Genomic DNA, 23,873 nt, shown 5'->3' with positions numbered 1-23,873 from the left:
ACCAAGAGCTAAAGCATAAAGCCCTGACGCCAGCCAACGTAGCTCTCTGGGTCACTGAGGCACACAAACCTCCAAACCACAAGGTTGCAGTCTTCTTGGAGAAGTTTTATAAGTAGGCCACATTAATAAAGTAGATTTTTAGAAGTGTTTTGAAATGTTCCACTGCCAGCCTGGCGTACCTCAGTCAGTAGAGTATTTCAGATTTTTGGTGCTTAAGAGCAAAAGGCTGCATCACCAGTTCTTATATGCTTGCCTCTATGAAAACTAAGCAAAGTAGTAGTCATGGATCTAAGATTACAATCAAGGATGTAAAGGGATAGACATTCAAAAATACACAGAAGAGCTAGATTATTTAGAGCCTCATACACAATTAAATATTTCAAAATTGATCAGAAAGGACATAGGCAGCCAGTGTAATGATACCAAAACTGGTGAAATGTGCTCAGATTTTCTTTTTTTTTGGCTAAGATTCTTGCTACTGCATTTTGAACAAGCTGCAGGTGATCTATATCTTTCACAGGCATTTCTGAAAAGAGTGCATTACAGTAGTCTAATCGGCTAAAAACAAAAGTGTATGCAGGAGTTTGCTTGTGTTTCATGAACGATCACATGAGGATCTCAGAATGCCCCGAAGGCTGTACTCACTAAGCCTGATTGTCTTTAGCAAGGAAGAAGCAGATTTTTTTTGCAGTAAAAGAGCATCAGTGATTCCATGCCTAATACTGGGGTGAGCAACAAAGTGTGAGATATAGCACAGACCAACCAAAGCCACCGTGAGTGAGTCAGAGGATGACTGTGATCTTTACTTTCTTGGGCAGAAGAATCCAGACACAGATCTATGGATGAAACTCTCCATGAAGAATGTGGCTGCACAGATATTGAGAATGTTCTATTTTGGGGACATTGCTCCCCAGAGATTCATGTTAACAATATGACTCAGAGTCAGGGTGTACAGAAGGGAGCCCATCTTACCTTCCTCTCTTAGGGTATTCTGTTATATCTACCTTGCTCTATTGTCAACCCATGTAGAGCAATGAGGGGTCCATCACAGAGGTACTATGGTCAGGTTTAAAGTATAGTAATAGGATTGGATCCTAACCTAAGATGCTTCAGTCAATTGGAGAAGGGTTCAAAATCAATCTTCAGTGTGTCTCGCAACAGTCTAAAGAAGTATTGTAAATTCACTAAGTGGTCATTTGAATCATATTCCTCCATAGAACATAATGCTATGAAAAAACTCTTCTATTATGACTGATCAATCATTGCCTGGCTTAAATTAAGAGTCCAATATAGTAAGGGTACACACACCACAAAGTGTGCTTTCCATGTGACAAATGTATCACTCCACAAATGGCTTCATGACTGGAAGTACCTGCTCTAATTTCCCTGCTAGCCCATTTTTTTACTGATGCCATCTTCTCTTCTGAGAGGATTCTTTTCCCACATACAAGGCTGAAACATATGGCATCAAATGGAAACATTTTTAAGCAAGTTTTTCAGGATTGAATTGATAAAGTACATAACCCTAAAGATTCCTAAACATATAATTGTCAGAAGAAAGTGTGCCTCAATATGAAAAAAATTTTCATTTCAAAAGCACCACACTTCTCTGAAAGAAGTATGGAATTCAGATTTCATTTTGTCAATATGATCTGAATTGCATGAGAATATAAAATATATAACTTTAAAGGAATTTATAACTTTACCTTGACAGTTCTTACGTGACCTTCTCTAAAGTTCATCTGCACCTCTTTTCCACATAAAACAGATGACTGTCATCCATATGAAATTGCAAATTGTCACTAGCTGTCCAATTTTTTGGTAATCAAGTGCAGATTATTACTCAATAAATTTGCAATGCTTACATCACAATTGATTAATGCTCAATAAGCATGTGGTCCCACCTCAAATGAATGGAACATCCAGACAATGTCTCTAGGATACCCAGAGCAGAGAAAAGCAGTACTGCTAACATTAATTGAATGATAATACCTCCACTCAGAGTTAAGATACCAGAGAAATCAATGAAATTATTCACTAGGACTTGTTGATAGAACTAAAATTTAGCAAGCATTCATAAGTGAACCGTTATTCTCTTATAGATTCAAGGGACTGAATCTGGAAGAAAAACTGCTGATGGAACTCAGCCAGTCCAGAAATATCTCAGCAGGAATATCTACAATGCAGGCTTTTTTTTCTTGAAACATCAACAATTCCTCCCCTCCCCCACAAGGATGATGCATCATCCATTGAGTTCCTCCAACAGTTTTTTTTTGCTCCATTATCCTCTTTAGAGATTCAACATTATACCAGGCTCTTCTGGTCCAATGCATGCACACTGCCCAATACCCTACTAATTACCCTAGAATTACAACTTAATGAATTTCGATGAACATCTTTGGAATGTAGAAGGAAACTGGAGCACCTAGGAGAAATCCATGCGGTCATGGGGAGAATGTGTAAACTCCTTGAACCCAGATCGCTGCCACTGTAATAGCATTACATTAACAACTATGCTATTGTGTTGTCCTGTTTTCAGTTTTCCACATTATATTCATTTGTTAATGTAGGCAAAATTTAAAACTTACTTTGAACTTTGAATTTTCTCTGTACTCTTTCAATCTTATTGACATTTTTCCTGTAGGTAGGTGACCAGAATTACACAAAATACTCCAAATTAGGCCTTATACAAGTTCAACATAACATCCCAACTCCTGTACTCAATATTTTGATTTAAGGCCAATGAGTCAAAAGCTTTCTTTATGAACCTGTCCACCTGTGATGTCACTTTCAGGAGATTATGGATCTGTATTCCTACATTCCTGTTCTGCTAGGCTCCTCACTGCCCTGTCATTTATTGTGCAAGTCCCACCTTGCTTTATCCTCACAAAGTGCAACACCTCAAACCTGTCTGCATAAAGATTTCATTTGCCATATTTTAGCCCATTTTTCCACCTGGTCTGGATCCCGCTGCAAGATTTGATAGTCTTCCTCGTCGTCTACTATACCCCAAATCATGGTGTCATCCACAAATAGAAATATGATAGAATTTTATGAAGAACCATATATAAACAAAAGTTGATAAACACCAATGTGCTAAAGATGACAAGCTGTGCCAATAAAAAAAACTGAGAACATAAGTTGAAAAGAGTCCTGTAAAGTCAGTCTGTAGAACATAGAATCAATTCATAATAGTGGTAAGTGAAGTTATCCACGCTGGTTCAGAAGACTGATGGCTATAGGGGAATAATTGTTCCTGAACCTGGTGAGGTAGGATACAAAACTTCTGTACCTCTAACCCAATTGTAGTAGTGAGAAGAGAGCATGGTCTTTGATGAAGAATGGTGCTTTATTGTGGCAGCACTCCATGTTAATGCGCTCATTATTGAGGAGGGCTTTGGCTGTGATGGACAGTTAATTTCTTTGACAGTGGTCTTCTAATAATTTTTTTGTGTGCACATTAGTTGTGTCTTCTGTATTGAAATATCTTGCATTCACAGCCCTCTAAGGTTATCTGAGAATATTCTACCATCTATATCTCATACCAAGAAAAACTCCATGCAAAAAACAAATGTACTTCAACTTTGCAACCAAGTTTAAGGACCAAAGGGGAAAACCTTCTGTCTTAAATGGAGAATGATTTTAACATGATGACATTTAATAAAAATATTAAATATGAACGTTGAACTTCAAAAGTTTAAAGTCAAAGATCAAAATACATATATGTGACAATGCACTACACACAAGCTTAGTTTTGCTCAGGCATTCACAGTAGTGGAAAGAAACAGAATCAATGAAAAATCTCACTTGACAAAAAAACCAATTTTCAAAGATTCGAAGTACATTTATTAGAATCAGAATCAAGTTTATTATCACCAGCATGTGACGTGAAATTAGTTAACTTAGCAGCAGCAGTTCTATGCAATACATAATCTAGCAGAGAAAAAAGTAATAAATAAATAAAATAGTAAACAAGTAAATCAATTACGTATATTGAATAGATTTAAAAATGTGCAAAAACAGAAATACTGTAGTAAGGTAGAAGGGCTGAAATGTGAGTACCTCAATGCAAGAAGCATCAGGAAGAAAGGTGATGAACTGAGAGCTTGGATACATACATGGAATTATGATGTAGTGGCCATTACAGAGACTTGGCTGGCACCAGGGCAGGAATGGATTCTCAATATTCCTGGATTTCAGTGCTTTAAGAGGGATAGAGAGGGCGGAAAAAAGGAAGGAGGGGTGGCATTAATGGTCAGGGATACTATTACAGCTATAGAAAGGGTGGGTAATGTAGCAGGATCCTCTTTTGAGTCACTATGGGTGGAAGTCAGGAACAGGAAGGGAGCAGTTACTCTATTGGGGGTATTCTATAGGCCCCCTGGTAGCAGCAGAGATACAGAGGAGCTGATTGGGAGGCAGATTTTGGAAAGGTGCAAAAATAACAGGGTTATTACCATGGGTGACTTTAACTTCCCTAATATTGATTGGCACCTGATTAGTTCCAAGGGTTTAGTTGGGTCAGAGTTTGTTAAGTGTGTCCAGGACGCATTCCTGTCACAGTATGTGGACAGGCCGACTAGGGGGAATGCCATACAAGATCTAGTACTAAGTAATGAACCGGGTCAGGTCACAGATCTCTCAGTGGGTGAGCATCTGAGGGACAGTGACCACCGCTCCCTGGCCTTTAGCATTATCATGGAAAAGGATCCAATCAGAGAAGACAGGAAAATTTTTAATTGGGGAAGGGCAAATTATAAGGCTATAAGGCTAGAACTTGTGGGTGTGAATTGGGATGATGTTTTTGCAGGGAAATGTTCTATGGACATGTGGTTGATGTTTAGCGATCTCTTGCAGGATGTTAGGGATAAATTTGTCCCGGTGAAGAAGATAAAGAATGGTAGGGTGAAGGAACCATGGGTGACAAGTGAGGGGAAAAATCTAGTCAGGTGGAAGAAGGCAGCATACATGAGGTTTAGGAAGCAAGGATCAGATGGGTCTATTGAGGAATATAGGGAAGCAAGAAAGGAGCTTAAGAAGGGGCTGAGAAGAGCAAGAAGGGGGCATGAGAAGGCCTTGGCGAGTAGGGTAAAGGAAAACCCCAAGGCATTCTTCAATTATGTGAAGAACAAAAGGATGACAGGAGTGAAGGTAGGACCGATTAGAGATAAAGGTGGGAAGATGTGCCTGGAGGCTGTGGAAGTGAGTGAGGTCCTCAATGAATACTTTTCATCAGTATTCACCAATGAGAGGAAACTTGATGATGGTGAGGACAATATGAGTGACGTTGATGTTCTGGAGCATGTTGATATTAAGGGAGAGGAGGTGTTGGAGTTGTTAAAATACATTAGGACGGATAAGTCCCCGGGGCCTGACGGAATATTCCCCAGGCTGCTCCATGAGGTGAGGGAAGAGATTGCTGAGCCTCTGGCTCGGATCTTTATGTCTTCGTTGCCCACGGGAATGGTACCGGAGGATTGGAGGGAGGCGAATGTTGTCCCCTTGTTCAAAAAAGGTAGTAGGGATAATCCGGGTTATTATAGACCAGTGAGCCTTACGTCTGTGGCGGGAAAGCTGTTGGAAAAGATTCTTAAAGAGATAGAGAATCATGGTCTGATCAGGGACAGTCAGCATGGCTTTGGGAAGGGCAGATCGTGTCTAACAAGCCTGATAGAGTTCTTTGAGGAGGTGACCAGGCATATAGATGAGGGTAGTGCAGTGGATGTGATCTATATGGATTTTAGCAAGGCACTTGACAAGGTTCCACACTGTAGGCTTATTCAGAAAGTCAGAAGGCATGGGATCCAGGGAGATTTGGCCAGGTAGATTCAGAGTTGGCTTGCCTGCAGAAGGCAGAGGGTCGTGGTGGAGGGAGTACATTCAGATTGGAGGATTGTGACTAGTGGTGTCCCACAATGATCTGTTCTGGGACCTCTACTTTTCGTGATTTTTATTAACGACCTGGATGTTGGGGTAGAAGGGTGGGTTAGCAAGTTTGCAGACGACACAAAGGTTGGTGGTGTTTTTAGATTGCAGACAGTCATTGATAGGATGCAGAAGTGGGCTGAGAAGTGGCAGATGGAGTTCAACCCGGAGAAGTGTGAGGTGGTACACTTTGGAAGGACAAACTCCAAGACAGAGTTCACAGTAAATGGCAGAATACTTGGTAGTGTGGAGGAGCAGAGGGATCTTGGGGTAAATGTCCACAGATCTCTGAAAGTTGCCTCACAGGTGGATAGGGTAGTTAAGAAAGCTTATGGGGTGTTCGCTTTCATAAGTTGAGGGATAGAGTTTAAGAGTCATGATGTAATGATGCAGCTCTATAAAACTCTGGTTAGGCCACACTTGGAATACTGTGCCCAGTTCTGGTCGCCTCACTATAGGAAGGATGTGGAAGCATTGGAAAGGGTACAGAGGAGATTTACCAGGATGCTGCCTGGTTTAGAGAGTATGCATTATGATCAGAAATTAAGGGAGCTAGGGCTTTACTCTTTGGAGAGGAGGAGGATGAGAGGAGACATGACAGAGGTGTACAAGATAATAAGAGGAATAGATAGAGTGGATAGCCAGCGCCTCTTCCCCAGGGCACCACTGCTCAATACAAGAGGACATGGCTTTAAAGTAAGGGGTGGGAAGTTCAAGGGGGATATTAGAGGAAGGTTTTTTTACTCAGAGAGTGGTTGGTGCGTGGAATGCACTTCCTGAGTCAGTGGTGGAGGCAGATACACTAGTGAAGTTTAAGAGACTACTAGACAGGTATATGGAGGAATTTAAGGTGGGGGGTTATATGGGAGGCAGGGTTTGAGGGTCGGCACAACATTGTGGGCTGAAGGGCCTGTACTGTGCTGTACTATTCTATGTTCTATGTATATTTAAAAAATAAAGTGAGGTAGTGTTCAAAGATTCATTGTCCATGGCAGAGGGGGAAGAAGCTGTTCATGAATCGCTGAGTGTGTGCCTTCAGGCTTCTGTACCTACCTGATGGTAACAGTGAGAAAAGGGCAAGCCCTGGGTGCTGGAGGTCCGTAATAATAGACACTGTCTTCTGAGACACCACTCCCTGAAGATGTCCTGGGTACTTTGTAGGCTAGTGCCCAAGATGGAGCTGACGAGATTTACAACCTTCTGCAGCTTCTCTCGGTCCTGTGCAGCAGCCATTCCATACCGGACAGTGATGCAGCTTGTCAGAATGCTCTCCATGGTACAACTATAGCAGTTTTTGAGTGTATTTGTTGTCATGCCAAATCCTAATAAAGTATAGTTGCTGTCTTGCCTTCTTTATAACTACATTGATATGTTGGGACCAATTTAGATCCTCAGAGATCTTGACACCCAGGAACTTGAAGCTGCTCACTCTCTCCACTTCTGATCCCTCTATGAGGATTGGTATGTGTTCCTTCATCTTACCCTTCCTGAAGTCCACAATCAGTTCTTTCATCTTACTGACGTTGAGTGCCAGGTTGTTGCTGCGGCACCACTCCACTAGTTGGCATATCTCACTCCTGTACGCCCTCTCGTCACCACCTGAGAATCTACCAACGATGGTTGTATCAACAGCAAATTTATCGATGGTACTTGAGCTATGCCTAGCCACACAGTCATGTGTATACAGAGAGTAGAGCAGTGGGCTAAGCACACACCCCTGAGGTGCGCCAGTGTTGATCGTCAGCGAGGAGGATATGTTATTACCAATCTGCACAGACTGTGGTCTTCTGGTTAGGAAGTCGAGGATCCAATTGCTGAGGGCGGTACAGAGGCCCAGGTTCTGCATCTTCTCAATCAGGATTGTGAGAATGATGGTATTAGATGTTGAGCTGTAGTCGATGAACAGCACCCTAACATAGGCGTTTGTGTTGTCCAGATGGTCAAAAGCTGTGTGGAGAGCCATTGAGATTGCGTCTACCTTTGACCTATTGTGGCAACAGGCAAATTACAATATGGGTCAAGGTCCTTGCTGAGGCAGGACTTCAGTCTAGTCATGACCAACCTCTCAAAGCATTTCATCACTGTCGATGTGAGTCATTAAGGCAGCTCACATTATTCTTCTTAGGCACTGGTATAATTGTTGCCCTTTTGAAGCAATGGAAACTTCCACCCGTAGCAGTGAGAGGTTGAAAATGTCCTTGAATACTCCTGCTAGTTGGTTGGTTTTCAGAGCCTTACCAGGTACTCCATCGGGACCTTCTGCCTTGCGAAAGTTCATTCTCTTTAAAGACAGCCTAACATCAGCCTCTGAGGTGGAGATCACAGAGTCATCAGGTGCAGCAGGGATCTTCACAGCTGTAGTTGTGTTCTCCCTTTCAAAGTGTGCAAAGAAGGAGGTGAGTTCATCTGGTAGTGAAACATCACTGCCATTCCTGCTATTGGGTTTCGCTTTGTCGGAAGTAATGTTTTGCAGACCCTGCCAGAGTTGCCATGCATCTAATGTCACCAGTAACCTGGTTTGAAATTGTCCCTTCGCCCTTGAAATAGCCTTCCGCAAATCATACCTGGTTTTCTGGTACAGACCTGAGTCACCAGACTTGAATGTCACAGATCTAGCCTTCAGCAGATGACATACCTCCTGGTTCATCTTCGGCTTTTGGTGTGGTAATGCACATTAAGTCTTTGTGGCCACACACTCATCCACACATGTTTTAATGAAGTTGGTAACAACTGCAGCATACTCATCCAGGTTCAAAGATGAATCCCTGAATACAATCCAGTCCACCGATTCAAAGCAGTCCAGCAGGTGCTCCTGTGCTTCCCTTGTCCATACCTACTTGGTCCTCACTGCTGGTGCTGCAGTCTTCAGACTTTGCCTATTCTCAGGGAGTAGAAGTACAGCTAGGTAATCAGGCTTCCGGAAGTGAGGGCATGGAATAACACGGTAGGCACTCTTGATGGTGGTGTAGCAATGGTCCAGTGTGCTGTTTCCTCTGGTATTGCAAGCAATCTGTTGATGGTAATTGCTTAGTGATTTTTTCAGACTGGCCTGGTTAAAATCGTCCAAAATGATGGTGAAGGCGTTAGGATGCGCTGTTTCGTGCATGTTGATCCCATTGCTCAGATCATCTAAAGTCTGATTGACATTGGCCTGAGGTGGAATGTAAACTGCACCCAAAATGACCCCAGAGAACTCCTGTGGTAGCTAAAAAGGATGGCATTTTACTGATTGATATTGCAGAATTGGGACAGCACTGATATATTTGTGCACCAAGAAGAGTTCATCATGAGGCATACTCCTCCACCTCTGCTTTTGAGAGGCTCTATAGATCTATGCTGATGGTGTATAGTAAACCCGTCGATCTGGATCGCTGCATCAAACTATGTATAAATTAGATGCCTCTGCTTACAGGCAGCCACAAAGCAAGAAACCCAAAAGAACCTAATTATAAAAAGGAAGAACAATAAATTAAAAAAACAAATTATGCAAACAATGGAAGCAAACAACAGCATTTGGAACCAAATTGAGTCCATAGATCCGAATCCCTGGAGCAGCTGGAGTAGGCCCAAAGACAAGCCTCAGTCTCCAGTTCATCATATAGCAGGACAAGCTGCTGCGAAGCTCACAGCCACAAAGCATTTAGCAGGGGGAGAGGACACACAGCCTCAGTGTCACGGAGAGAGGAAGGAACATTGCAGGAGAGCAAGTGAAATCAGCTGATCTTCAACTGCAGTCTCTGCCTTTGCAGTCTATCTGGGCTGGCATTTAAATCATCCAAACACTGGGTCTTGCCCCGCTGTAGGGCCTCGACTTCGCTGCCCAACTCAAAGCCATTCTTAACCTCTCCAAATCGGCTCGGTGCTTAGAGAGATCCAACCTCACACCTGGATTAGGTGAACAGACACCAAAGCTTCTCCATCTTGACTCCTCTTCAAATCACTCATTCCAATTCCACTTCTGTTTCCAAAACTGCTTCAAATACGAGGTATCCTGACTTTGCAGGGCACCAGCGCAGATCCTCATCCTTCGAGTCATCTTTACCTTAGCTCATCTCTTCATTGTTTGCGGTGACAGTACACAGCTATCTCAGAAAAGTGTTATTAATGATGTTTTGGTTGTATTTTAGCCTTTTGAAAATCAGTAAGCTGTTGCACAACTTCAGTACTGCGACCTTAAACTAGAAAGTCTAAAGCTAAAAATTGGGTAATACAAAAAGAAAGAACTTAATAATAAATAAATAAATAAGCAATAAATATTGAAACATGCATTGTAAAGTCCATAAGAGTGAGTCCATAGGTTGTGGAACCAGTGCAATATTGAGGTGAGTGAAGTTATTTTCTCTGGTTCAAGAGGGGATAAGTTCTGTAACACTTTTCAGTGATAACATCCCGTACAAATGTGCATGCTCTCAAATCCTTTTGTTCCCCAGACCTGGAATACCTGTAGCTGCTGTGCAGACCCTACTGGCTGCCAAGGGAGATCACGGCTGTTATCATCACAGTGGTGTACATTCCACCACAGGCTGATATTGACCTGGCTCTCAAGGAATTGTACGAGACCATCAACTCTACGAGACCCAGGGATCACAACTGAGAACACCCTGACTGGCTGCATCACTGCCTGGTATGGGAACTGTACCTGCCTTAATCGCAGGACTCTGCAGAGAGTGGTGCGGACAGCCCATCGCATCTGTAGTTGTGAACTTCCCATGATTCAGGACGTTTACAGCGACGGTGTGTATAAAGGGCCTTTAAGATCATTGGGGACCCAAGTCACCCCAACCACAATCTATTCCAGCTGCTACCATCCGGGAAACGGTACTGTAGCATAAAAGCCAGGACCAACAGGCTCCGGGACAGTTTCTTCCACCAGGCCAGTAGACTGATAAACTCACACTGATGAGTGTAGTCTATATTACATTGACTGCTCTATTTATTATAAATTACTATGATTGCACATTGCACATTTAGATGGAGATGAAACATAAAGATTTTTACTCCTCATGTATGTGAAGGATGTAAGAAATAAAGTCAATTCAATTCAATCTTGAATCACATCATGAGTGTTCTCCATACACTCAATAGGTCACAATTTCAGTAAATCAGAATTAATATCACCGACATATGTCATGAAATTTGTCTCTGCGCAGCAGCACAATGCAATACATATTAATTAAAAACATGACGGAATCTTGCCAGCTCTTTAAACAGACCTCGCTGATTTTCTCAGCCTAGTTTAGAAATCCCCATCACATGATGAGCAAGTCATTGTGAACGCCACAATGAATACAGACTGACCAGTCTAAAGAGGGGCCAATCCCATTTAAACTTCAATTTAAGAACCAAATCCTTGCATTTTATAGCAGAAGACCAATCAACCAGTCGTACACCTGAGCTAGATTATTCACCATCCCATTCTCCAGTCCTAAGAAAACTTGAAACTAATTTAAGAGAACACTTGATTTTTTAAAATTGCATTTAGAAAGACAGCACAATAGGCTGCACTGCCCAATTACACCCATGTGACCCGTATGCCTTTGCAATATGGGAAGAAACCCACATGGTCACGGGGAGAACATACAAACTCCTTACAGATAGCGGCGAGAACTGAACCCTACTCACTGATGTTGTAATAGTGTTTCATGAACCACTACTCTACTGTGCTGCCCATAATAAATACACGAAGAAGAAGTGAGACAAAGTAATGTGGGAGAAGTTTGGAGCAGCACATAAACAGGAAAGTGAACCAGTTCAATGACCTTTGCTGGATTATACAACTTTCAATCGACTGCCAAATTTTTCTCTGTGTAAACAATTAAAAATTTAAAATTATTCCTTCTAATTTCTCCATTCTCTGAGGCAATAGTAAATACATGCTATCCAGATGATAATTTATCAAACAGTGGAAGTAACAGCTTTTGAAGATAATTTGAGAAAAGTCAACTACACACACATTCAGATTTCTAATTAATATATAGAATAATTATAAACACAAGAGATTCTGCATATACTGGATATCCAGAGCAACATACACAAAATGCTGGAGGAACTCAGCAGGTCAGGCAGCATCTACGGAGAGGAATAAACTGTGGATGTTTTGAGCTGAGACCCTTCATCATATTTTAGTCATTTATATTTTACATAGGCTTTTCTTTCCTTTAAGTTCCACAGGTATGGTTTCTGTAAATGATTTATGGAAGAAAGCAGACTTGTTTTACGCAGCACATTACACTTTGTGGAGGAGGAAAAATGCACCTTATAATTAAGCACATTTGAAATCTCGTTAATATTTTAATATAAAGAACACTAATTTGTGCAAAGAGCAATGCAATAGGGTCAAGACTATCTGTTCCAACAGCAAGGGATAAAAATTGGAAGGTCACTCGGGATTGCTCCTCTGGGAAAGTGCTACAGGATCTTTAATGCCATTCTTGAAGAGAAAGGTGCTAAGATTTTGTCTATTCTAACCTTTGATCACTCACTGGAGTGTCAACTGAGATTTCAGTGATGAACTTTCTGTAACGGAATTTTAAAGTTCAAAGTATCTATTGTCAAAATATGTATACACTACTTTGAAATTCATTTTCTTGCAGGCATTTACAAGTAAAAATACAGTAGAATTTTACGAAAAGCTATACATAAATAGACAGTGACAAACAACGTGCAAAAACAAACTGCAAATAAAAATAGTACTGAGAAAACGAATTGTAAAGAGAACTTGAAGAGAGTCGGTAAGCTGCAGAATCAGTTCATAGTGGTGAAGTTATCCACACCAGTTGACGAGCCTGATGGTTGTAACGTAACAACCGTTCCTCAACTTGATGGCATGAGACCCAAGGCTCCTGTACCTCATGCTCGATGGTAGTAGTGAGAGCACATGGCCTAGATGGAGAGAACCTTGATGGATGTTGCTTTCTTGTGACAGTGCTCCATGCAAATGTACTTAATGGTGGGAAGGGCTTTGCTTGTGGTGGACTGGGCTGTATTCACTACTTTCTCCAGCCTTTTCTGTTGATGGGCATTGGCGTTTTCATACCCGGCTGTGATGCGACCAGATACAATACTCTCCACTTTGCATCTAAAGTTTGCCAAACTTTTTGCTGACATGCTGAATCCACAAAAACTTCTAAGGAAATAGAGGTACTGTTGCGCCTTCTAGAACCTTTAGGGTTGCACAGTATTATAGTAGTTAGCGTAACACGACTGCAGCATCAGCAGCAAGGGTTTAATTGTGTCGCTGTCTGTAAGGAGTTTGTATGTTCTCCTTGTGACCTATGGGTTTCCTCTGGGTGCTCGAATTTTCCTCCCATATTCTAAAGACATACAGGTTAGTAGGTTACTGGTCACGGTTGTAATTGGGCAGTCCAGGCTCATTGGGCCTTAAGGGCTTGTTACTACGCTGTATCTCTAAAATAACAAAACCCCAAATGTGATTGACTCAGACATGGGAGTGCTTCCCACGTTAGTACTGCTGGCACTCAATGTTACGATAGATCAGTGAGCTCCCGTGTGCATAAAAGGAAGCCAATGAATCCCCAGATGTGGCCCCAGCTCACATCACTGCCATTCGGCTGAATCCTTATTCTCATAAAATTATCATCAGCTTGGAAGGTTCTGTGTATCTGGCAAACGTTTGTTTGGTCAGGCAAGGAGCAAGCAATATGTTATTTTTTCCATTGCAAAACAGTTCAACTTTAGCCTGGCTCAAGGGATAACTAAGGTTGAGGTCATTTTGTGCTCATGGACAAAAACAGCAGTAGCCACTCTGACAAAGTGATGCTCAGCAATTTACAATTGTTTAGAAAGCATGACTAGGAGTATTGACTTTGCTAACATGCACAATGAATTGCTTTAGCTATTAAGTTCCAGCAAATCTAACAGCTTCTGCTCTGATCACTGGTTAGACCAATGTTGATATAAAAGGCTGAAAAAAAGTTTTATTAGTTCAATACAGCATTTCTTGATCAGACTGGGTTCCAAAATAAAATCACTCCAGCAGCATAGAACATAGAACAGTACACACAGTATTGGCCCTTCAGCCCACAATGTTGTGCCAACCTACAAGAACCTACTCCACACTCAACCTATCCTTTCCCTCTCGCACAGACAACAATCTGCCATTTTTCACATCTCCATGTGCTATATCTTTAAATGGGAATAAGCTCCCACTACCTATTAAATGCTCCCAATGGCACGCACCTCAAATAGCCTCTGATAACCAAGTCCAGCTCCTAGCCATCACGTGTGGCTTGGCTACTAAGCCTGGTGGAACCTTTTCTACTCACAGAAGAGACAAAGGCACTTTACTGGCGCTTTAAAAACAGACGCTTCAGGAAGATGGGGCTCGTCAGCCATGGTTGGCAGCTCATCTAGAAGGAAACCTCTGATCTCAAACCGCCACTGCCTTGCGGATATACCCATTCATGAGGAAGGCTTCGAGAGTAAACCCAGAGGGAAAAATCTGGAGCTGAAGTCCCTAAGATAGTCCTTTATTGAGTTCAACACTGACTGTCAACTCCTGCAATGCTGCCGGTGCCAAACCATATTGACCTCTGCCGTTCCTTTGGGTTCATCAGTTGTGAGGAGAGGGGGAGCTTTCTACATGGGCAACTGCTTGCTCTTCACATTGTACTGCCCAGACTTGCGTATCTAGACAGCCAGGAAATAATATCCATGGTCGACCCTGACTAATAGAGGCCTGCTCTATAAACATCCCTTACTGTAACAGCCTCCAAGACTGCTGGTAGTGAAGTCCAGGCACCCACCACTGTGTTTAAAAAAAAATCCACCTCTGACATCTCCCTTAATCTTTCCTCATCTTAACCTGATATTCTCTGGTATTGGTCATGTTGCCCTGGGAAAAAGTCTCTGACTGTCCACTCTATCTATGCCTCACATCATCTTATACACCTTAATGGATTAGACTTTATAATTATCTTCCTTGTAGGTTAACACTCTTGTGTTTGTTTATATTTTTATACAGTTGTTTATGTATATGCAATAGTTCAGTGTTTTCCAGTAGTTGCAGTTGTGGGTATCACATTATTTGAATGGGGGCTCTCTGATTGGTTGACTCAACTATGGAAATTCAACGGAATTAGCAAACTGGGATAAGAGGCCAGAGTATGTTGGATTCACTCTCTCTTGTCTCTGTTCTTTGCTCTTTGTCTCCTTGTCTTTGTCTCTCCCTCATGTTTCTTTTCCTTTGTTTCATTCTTGTAATGATTAATAAACAGTCACAAACAAGTTTTTATACCATTCTTGACTTTTGAAGAACCTTGGATCAAAAACATCAGTTTCCAACAATCTTTACCAAATTATTTCATCTTCACTTGCTCCAAAGAGAACAGCCCTAGCTTGTGCAACGTCTCCTCAAACAACATGTTCTCTAATCTAGGCAGCATCCTGGTAAATCTCCTTTATACCTCTTTGAAGCTTCCGCATCCTTCCTCTAATGAGATGATCAGAACTGACCACAGTAATTCAATTATGAACTAACTGAGCTGCAACATTACCTCGCAGCTCCTGAACAGTCACCCTACCGCTGAAGGCCAGCACATCATTCCCCCTCTTAACTACCATCAACTTGAACAGCAACTGCGAGGGATCTATGGATCCAGACCCCAAGATCTCTTTGTTCCTCTACACTGCTAAGAATTCTACCATTAACCTTGTACTCTGCCTTCAAATTTGATCTTCCAAAAAATATTCTCACATTTTTCTCAATTGAACTCCATCTGCCACCTCTCCACCCAACTTTGTATTCTGTCTATATCCCACTGTAGCCTATGACAACCTTCCACAACATCTCTAACCTTACTGTTACTTGCAAACTTACTAACCTATCTCATTCCACTTCTCATCCAAGTAATTTATAAAAATCACAGGGGTCCCAGAAAGATTCCTTGTAAAACATGGACCTCCAAGCAAAATATGTTCCATCTACTATTATCCTCTGCCTCCTGCGTGTGAGTTAATTCTGAATCCATGCAGTCAAGTTTCCATGAATCCCAAGCCTCATGACTTCCTAAAAAGCCTACCAAGGGGAATCTTGTTAAATGCCTTAACAGAATCCATATACACAAAATCACTGCTCTATGTTCAATTTGCTTTGTCACCTCCTTGAAAAACTTTGTGAGCTTTCCCTCACAAAGCCGTGCTGCCCATCCCTAATAATATCCCTAATACTGTTGCTAATACTATATAAATTCACACACACTACCTCATTAAATAGAAAAACTAATATACAATCAATACATGAACATAACATTAATGAGCGGGCTATGAGTCCTCCATGGCTGATTTTATCATAGCCTCATTCCCACACCACCAGATTCAAATACAGCCACTTCTCTTTATAATCACTACCTCAGTATAGCAACAATATGACCACCTTGCATTGCAATGGATTTGTAATTCGTTCCTATTGTGTTTGTTCTTATACAATTATGTATAATTATGCTTAACACAGAACAATACAGGACAGTACAGGTCCTTTGACCCACGAGGTTGTGCTGACCTTTTAATCGACTCTAAAATCAATCTAATCCTTCCATCCCAGATAGCTCTCTATTTTTCTTTCATCTATCTATACACTTCAGAGCTTCTTAAATGTTCCTAATATACCTGTGCAAAAAACAGCTCTGACATTCCCCCCATACTTTCCTCCAAACATCTTAAAGTTATGTTGCTTCATATTAGCCATTTCTGCCCTGGGGCAGAGTCGCAGAACACTACCGCACAGAAACCGGCCCTTCTAGTCTGTGCTGAACCCTTAATCTGCCTAATCCCATTGACCTGCATCCAGATCATAGCCCTCCATACCCCTCCTATCCATGTACCAATCTAACTTTCTCTTAAATTTTGAAGTCAACTCTGTCTCTAGACTGTAGTGGCAGTTCGTTCCACATTCTCACTACTCTCCGAGTGAAGAAGATACTCATGTTCCCCTTAAACATTTCACCTTTAACTCATGACCTCTAGTTGTTGTCTCACCCAACTTCAGTGGGAAAAAAAGTCTGCTTGCATTTACCCAATGTATACCCCTCATAATTTTACATACCTCTACAATCTCCCCTCAATCTTCTACATTCTATTGAATAAAGTCCTAAACTATTCAACCTTCCCTATAACTTAGGTCTTCATACCCCGGCAACAACCTTGTAAATTCTCTCTGCACTCTTTCAATTTTATTTACATTTTTCCTGCAGGTATTATGGGTGATCAAAACTACACATAGTACTCCACACATTTTAATACCACATCCCATTCCCATTCTGACATGTCTATCCACGGCCTCCTCTACTGTAAAGATGAAGCCACACTCAGGTTGGAGGAACAACACCTTATATTCCGTCTGGGTAGCCTCCAACCTGATGGCATGAACATCGACTTCTCTAACTTCCGCTAATGCCCCACCTCCTCCTCGTACCCCATCTGTTACTTATTTTTATACACACATTCTTTCTCTCACTCTCCTTTTTCTCCCTCTGTCCCCCTGACTATACCCCTTGCCCATCTTCTGGGTTTCCCCCCGCCTTGTCTTTCTCCCCAGACCTCCTGTCCCATGATCCTCTCATATCCCCTTTGCCAATCACCTGTCCAGCTCTTGGCTCCATCCCTCCCCCTCCTGTCTTCTCCTATCATTTTGGATCTCCCCCTCCCCCTCCCACTTTCAAATCTCTTACTAACTCTTCCTTCAGTTAGTCCTGACGAAGGGTCTCAGCCTGAAACGTCGACTGTACCTCTTCCTAGAGATGCTGCCTGGCCTGCTGCGTTCACCAGCAACTTTGATGTGTGTTGCTTGAATTTCCAGCATCTGCAGAATTCCTGTTGTTTGTATAGTACTCCAAATTAGCCCTCAACAATACTTCAACGTAACAGTGCAAATCCTGTACTCAATACATTGATTTATGAAGGTCAATTGCCAAAAGCTTTGTTTACAACCCCATCTACCTATGACGCCACTTTCAAAGAATTATAGATTTGTATTCCCAGATCCCTCTGTTCTACCTCTCACCTCAGTGTCTACCACTCACCATGTAAGATATACCCTGGTTGGTCCTCTCAAAGTGCAACACCTCACATGTCTGCCATTTTTCTTGTTGTTCCAGGTCCAATGCAAGCTTTGACAGTCTTTCTCACTGTCCACTACACCCACAATTTTGTTGTTATCCGTAAATTTGTTGACCCAGTTTACCACATCAAACAGATCATTGATATACAGTAGATGTCAAACACCAACAGACCCAGCACTGATCCTTGCAGCACACTACTGGTCACAGGCCTCCAGTCAGAGACACAACCATCTAAAACCACTGTCTTTTTCCCGAAAGCCAATGTCTTATTCAATTTACTATCTCATCTTGAATGCCAAGCGACTGAACCTTCTTGACCAACCTCCCATGTGGGACCTTGTCAAAGGTGTTGTAACATCCATGTAGACAACGTCCACTGCCTTGTCCTCATCAACTTTCCTGGTAACTTACTCAAAAAACTCTAAGATTGGTTAGACACAACTTACCACACACAAAGCCATGTTGACTATCTCTAATCCATCCTTGTCTATCCAACTACTCATAACTAGTCCTGTAGAGTGTCTCAGAAAGGCATTATTAAGGACCTCCAGCACCCAGGGCATGCCCTTTTCTCAATGTTACCATCAGGTAGGAGGTACAGAAGCCTGAAGGCACACACTCAGCGATTCAGGAACAGCTTCTTCTCCTCTGCCACCTGTTTCTTAAATGGACATTGGATCTTTGGACACTACATCACCTTTTTTAATATACAGTTTTTCTGTTTTTGCACTTAAAAAAAATCTATTCAATATATGTAATTGATTTACTTGTTTTCTCTGCTAGATTATGTATTGCATTGAACTGCTGCTACTAAGTTAACAAGTTTCACGTCACATGCCGGTGATATGATCAGAATCAGAATTGTTATCACTGACACATTCTGTGAAGTCTGTTGTCTGCTACAGTACAGTGAAATACATAAAAAATTACTAAATCCTTCAAGGAATATAAAAATTAAGTCAGTAGTGCAAAAAGAGAGCAAAAATAGACCATTCAGAAATCTGATGGCAAAGGGGAAGAAGCTGTTCCTAAAATGAAGAGGCCGCGTCTTCAGGCTCCTGTACCTCCTCCCAGATGATAGCAATGAGGAGAGGGTGGTGAAGATCCTTAATAATGGATGTCGCCTTATTGAGACATTGCCTCCTCAATGTTTGGGAGGCCAGTGCCCATGATGGAGCTGGCTGACTCTTCAACCCTCTGCAGCTTTTTACGACTCTGTGCACTGCAGCCTCCATACCAGATGGTGGTGTAACCAGTCAGAATTTTCTCCATGATACATCTGGAGAAATTTGATGGAGTTTTTGGTGACATACCAAATCTCAAACTAATGTGCCCTCTTCATAATTGTAGGCTCAGCCTTCCCACATAACACAAACCTTTCATTTCATTGTATTGGGCATGTGGCCAAGTGGTTAAGGCGTTCATCTAGTTACTTCAAGGTCGCTAGTTTGAGCCTCAGCTGTGGCAGCGTGTTTGTGCCCTTGAGCAAGGGGCTTAATCACATATTGCTCTAGAGTCTGTGCGAGGAGTGGCGCCCCACACAGACTTCCAATCTGCACCTTGTGAGGCATGAAAATGCCCGACACAGGCCTCTCATGGTCTGAGTCGACGTTCCCTCCCCTTTCATTCCAGAAGAGTTGACGAATAGCACAACGTCTTAGAACATAAAACAGTAAATCACAACATAGGTACATTAGCCCATGGTTTTCAACCAACAGTAACCCATTTGATAGAATAGTGTTGCATTTGCTCAGTCCCTTCCCTTCCTGAAGGTGCCCCTGTTCTCCGCTTCAGATTGACCTCATTGAAACTATTGAATATTGAAAGGCCTAATAGAGTGGATGTGGAGAGGATGTTTCTTATGAGAGAAGAGTCTAAGACCAGAGGACACAACATCAGAACAGAGGGGCGTCCTTTTAGAACAGAGATGAGGAGGAATTTCTTTACCCAAAGAGTGGTGAACCTGTGGAATTCATTGCCTCAGGCGGCTCTGGAAGCCAAGTCATTGGGTATATATAAAGCGGAGGTTGATAGGTTCATGATTAGTCAGGGTGTCAAAGGTTATGGGGAGAAGACAGGAGAATGGGTTTGAGAAGGCTAATAAATCAGACATGGGCTGGCATAGCAGACTGGATAGGCTGAATGACCTAATTCAGCTCCTATGTTTTACCATCTCTTCAAAATCTTTGGTGCCATTACTAATTAATGGCATCTGTTTTAAATACACTCATTGTGAGGGGGATAAAACAAACTGGGATATGATGGAAGGATAGGTAAAAGGCTGAATATGGAGGAATCTGATAGGAGAGGATAGTGAACCATGGAAGAAAGAGGAGGAGGGGAACCAGAGGGAGGCGATGGCGGTGAGAAGTGACAGTGCAACCAGCATTGCAAATGGGGGAAAAATGTGAGTCCTTTCCCCCCTTTTCCCTACTCAACTTCTTACTTCATTGCCCTTCCCTACCCACCTTCCCCCTCATCCGGTCTCACCTATCACCTTCCCCTTCCACCTTATTTTGGCTTCTTTCCCCTTCCTTTCTAGTCCTCGTGAAGGATTTCAGCCCAAAACGTTGATTGTTTATTCCCCTCCACAGATGCTGCCTGACCTACTGCGTTCCTCCAACATTTTGTGTGTGCTGCTCAAGACTACTAGCGTTTGCAGAATCTGGGTCCCACATGTATCTCTTAGAAATCTGGATTAATTGGTTCTGATAGTTTCCTGTCAGAGCCAGCTAGCATTAATTCATCATGAAAAGATTAACAGCTACTACCCGAGCAGCTTCAACTTAGTGGAGACACAAGAGGTTGCAGATGTTGAAAAGAAATCTGTTGCGGAAAAAAAAGACAAACAGCTGGAGAAACTCAGCTGGTCAAGCAGTGTTTGAAGAGGAAAATGGACAGTTGACATTTCAGGCTGAGACCCTTCAAATGGACTGAAAGATAGAGGGGTGATAGCCAGTAGGAAGAGATGAAGGGAAGGCTTGGGGCATGAGATGGCTCTAAAATTACTGACACACAATTATGGTGAGGCAAAGGACTGAGACGACGGAATTTACGTGCATTGCTACTTTACTCAGAGGAGGCCTGAAGACACACACTCTATGACTCAGAAACAGATTCCTCCCCTTAGATTTCTGAATTGTCCTTGAACCTATGAACTCTACCTCATTACTTTTCTTTTGTACTATTTATTTCTGTAACTTATAGCAATTATGTTTTGCACAGTATTGTTGTCACATTGGGCTCGCAAAGCTAAAGGAGCTGGCGCAAGGAGACACGGTGGCAGCTGATGAGGTGCTGGTGGAAGGCGATGGCCTCCACCCGCCCGAGGAGGAGGCGCCAAATGACGTCTCGCTGGCTAGCAGGCTGAGCGAGTCGGAGCTGGAGGGGAGGCGGGTCGCGCCCCTCACTTTGCGTGCATTCAATTCAGGCCAACCTGTCCCTGCTGTTCGCTGTGCCCAGCTATGATATACACCAGATCGCTATACCCGCCTTTTCATCGGCTACGTGCGGCGGTCCACGTTCTTAGCCTTCCATGCTAATGCTCCCCAACACTTTCTCTGTGGTGCTGCTTCCTGCACCTGTGCCGAGCTCATCAATTTTAGATGTGGATACTATAGAGAGAGTGCAGAGGAGGTTTACAAGGATGTTGCCTGGATTGGAGAGCATACCTTATGATAATAGGTTAAGTGAACTTGGCCTTTTCTCCTTGGAACGATAGAGGATGAGAGGTGACCTGATAGAGGTGTGTAAGATGATGGGAGGCATTGAGCACGTGGATAGTCAGAGGCTATTTCCCAGGGCTGAAATGGTTAACATGAGGGGGGTGTAGTTTTAAGGTGTTTGGAAGTAGGTACAAAGCGGATGTCAGTGTGGGTAATGGGTGCGTGGAATACACTGCTAGCGATGGTGGTGGAGGCGGATACAATAGGGTCTTTTAAGAGACTCGTAGATAGATACAGGGAACTTAGAAAAATAGAGGGCTAGGCGGTAGGGAAATTCTAGGCAGTTTCTCAAGTAGTTTACATGGTAGGCCGAAGAGCCAGTAATGTGCCGTAGATTTCCGTGTGTCATATTTCAGCAATAACTAAACGCATTCTGATACCTCTCCCAACATTAACCATACGAACTTATCACCATGTAGTCCTGACGAAGGGTCTCGGCCTGAAACGTCGACTGTACCTCTTCCTAGCAACTTTGATGTGTGGAGCTTATCACCATGACAGGAGCCATTAACAGTAGAAAGGGTGAACAGTTTCAAATTCCTGGGTGCCCACATCTCTTAAGATCTACACTGAACCCAACTTACTGAATCAATTCCAAAGAGAGCACACCTGTGGCGATAGTGCATCAGTAGTAAATTTCTAGAGAGAGCATTTGTACTCATTGCATCACCATCTGATTTGGAGGTGCCAATGGACAAGTTGCAGAGGGCTGTAAACTCAAACAGCTCTGTCATGGGCACTAGCCTCCCCAGCATGGATGACATCTTTAAACGAGGATGCCTCCAAAAGTGGCATCCATCATTAATTACCCCATCACCCACGACATGCCCCTTCTCATTGCTACAATTAGGGAGAGATACAGGAGCCTAAAGTCACACTCAACGTTTTAGGAACAGCTTCTTCCCTTCTAGCAGATTTCTGAACAGTCCATGAATATTACTTACCTTTTTTGCTCCGTTTTTGCACTACCTCATTTATAGTTCCTATTGTGACCTACAGTGCTTTTGTGTGTATTGCGCAACAAATAGTAATAAACGTGATTCTGAAATTTTCCCTCATCCACTGGGCAGAATAGGTGCAATGACACCAGTCCAGTCCCAAGGTATGATAAGTCTCTATTAACTCAGCTCACGGATACCCTCGCCAAATTCATCATATCCACGAGTCCCTCGCTCAGCTCCCCCGCCTTCACTCCCCCCACTAAACTGAAGGCGATGAGATTTCCTTCCAGTCACAAAATTTAGAGGTGATAAAGGAACAGGTAAATTATGCAACATAATCGACGCATAAATCTGAGATTAAATAACAATACAAGTGTCCACATTGGTGCAAAAAGGCAAAGACGGTCAGATCCACTAGCACGGCCGAAAGGGCCCGATCCTCGGGCTGTGCCCGCTCGCAGGGCCGTGGAGGCGCCGCAAAAGGGTGGTGGGTGAGGCCGGAGGCCCGAGGCGGGAGAGGGAACGGAGAAGCCCAAGGAAATACTCACACTGAACTCCTGGAGGCCGCAGCACGGGAAGGAGCGGGAGTCAAAAAGCGAATCCACCCAGTCCGCCATCTTGTCGCAGCAACAGCGAGAGGGCGGGGCCAGAGACGGCGAGAGGGCGGGGCCAGTGGTGAGAGGGGGCGGGGCCAGATATGGTGAAAGGGCGGGACCATTGGTGGGGGGGTCAGAGGTAGAAGTGGGGGATCAAAGTCAGAGAGGGTTAAAGAGTGGAGGCAGAGGCAGAGAATGAGAAAGGGTGGCTGAGTTGGCTTGACTGGAAGCTGGCTGTGTTTTGCTTGATGCGTGAATGTGGTTTGGAACCTGTTGAGGGAAAGAGAGTGGGGAAGGAACGGAAATTGCTGGGAGGGGGTAGTGTGGGTCTGGTAATGGCAGACAAGATAAGAGGCGGGGTTGAGGGAAAGAAAGTGAAGAAGGAGAGGGATAGAGACTTGGGACCAGAGGTAGGCAGCTGGGGAGAGGTGGATTATTGTGAAGGGAGAAATAAAGGGAATGAGGAGGTAGTGAGGGGTCGGATGAATAAAAACCAAGACAAAGGGAATAAAAGAATAAGAAATGATAGTGGAGAAAGCTCTGAAAGTGAGGAAGATGAACAAGCTCAGAGAGGAGGTGTTGTCATAATTAGGTTTAATGAGAAGGCTC

General features: G+C 43.0%; 1 protein-coding gene across 1 annotated transcript in view; it reads right to left on the bottom strand.

Moving 5' to 3' along the window:
- Positions 1 to 23,308, bottom strand: part of cnppd1 (cyclin Pas1/PHO80 domain containing 1) — a 56,964-nt gene extending 33,656 nt beyond the window's left edge. Inside the window, exon 1 of the mRNA XM_072260961.1 lies at positions 23,217 to 23,308. Within this exon, the coding sequence (XP_072117062.1) occupies positions 23,217 to 23,285 (69 nt within the window). The 5' untranslated portion in view covers positions 23,286 to 23,308. The remainder of the gene's footprint in view (positions 1 to 23,216) is intronic.
- Between the last annotated feature and the right edge of the window lie 565 nt (positions 23,309 to 23,873).

Source organism: Mobula birostris, chromosome 6 (genome assembly GCF_030028105.1).
Source record: "Mobula birostris isolate sMobBir1 chromosome 6, sMobBir1.hap1, whole genome shotgun sequence".
NCBI classification, from domain to species: domain Eukaryota; kingdom Metazoa; phylum Chordata; class Chondrichthyes; order Myliobatiformes; family Myliobatidae; genus Mobula; species Mobula birostris.
This window is presented reverse-complemented; position numbering and strand designations above follow the sequence as displayed.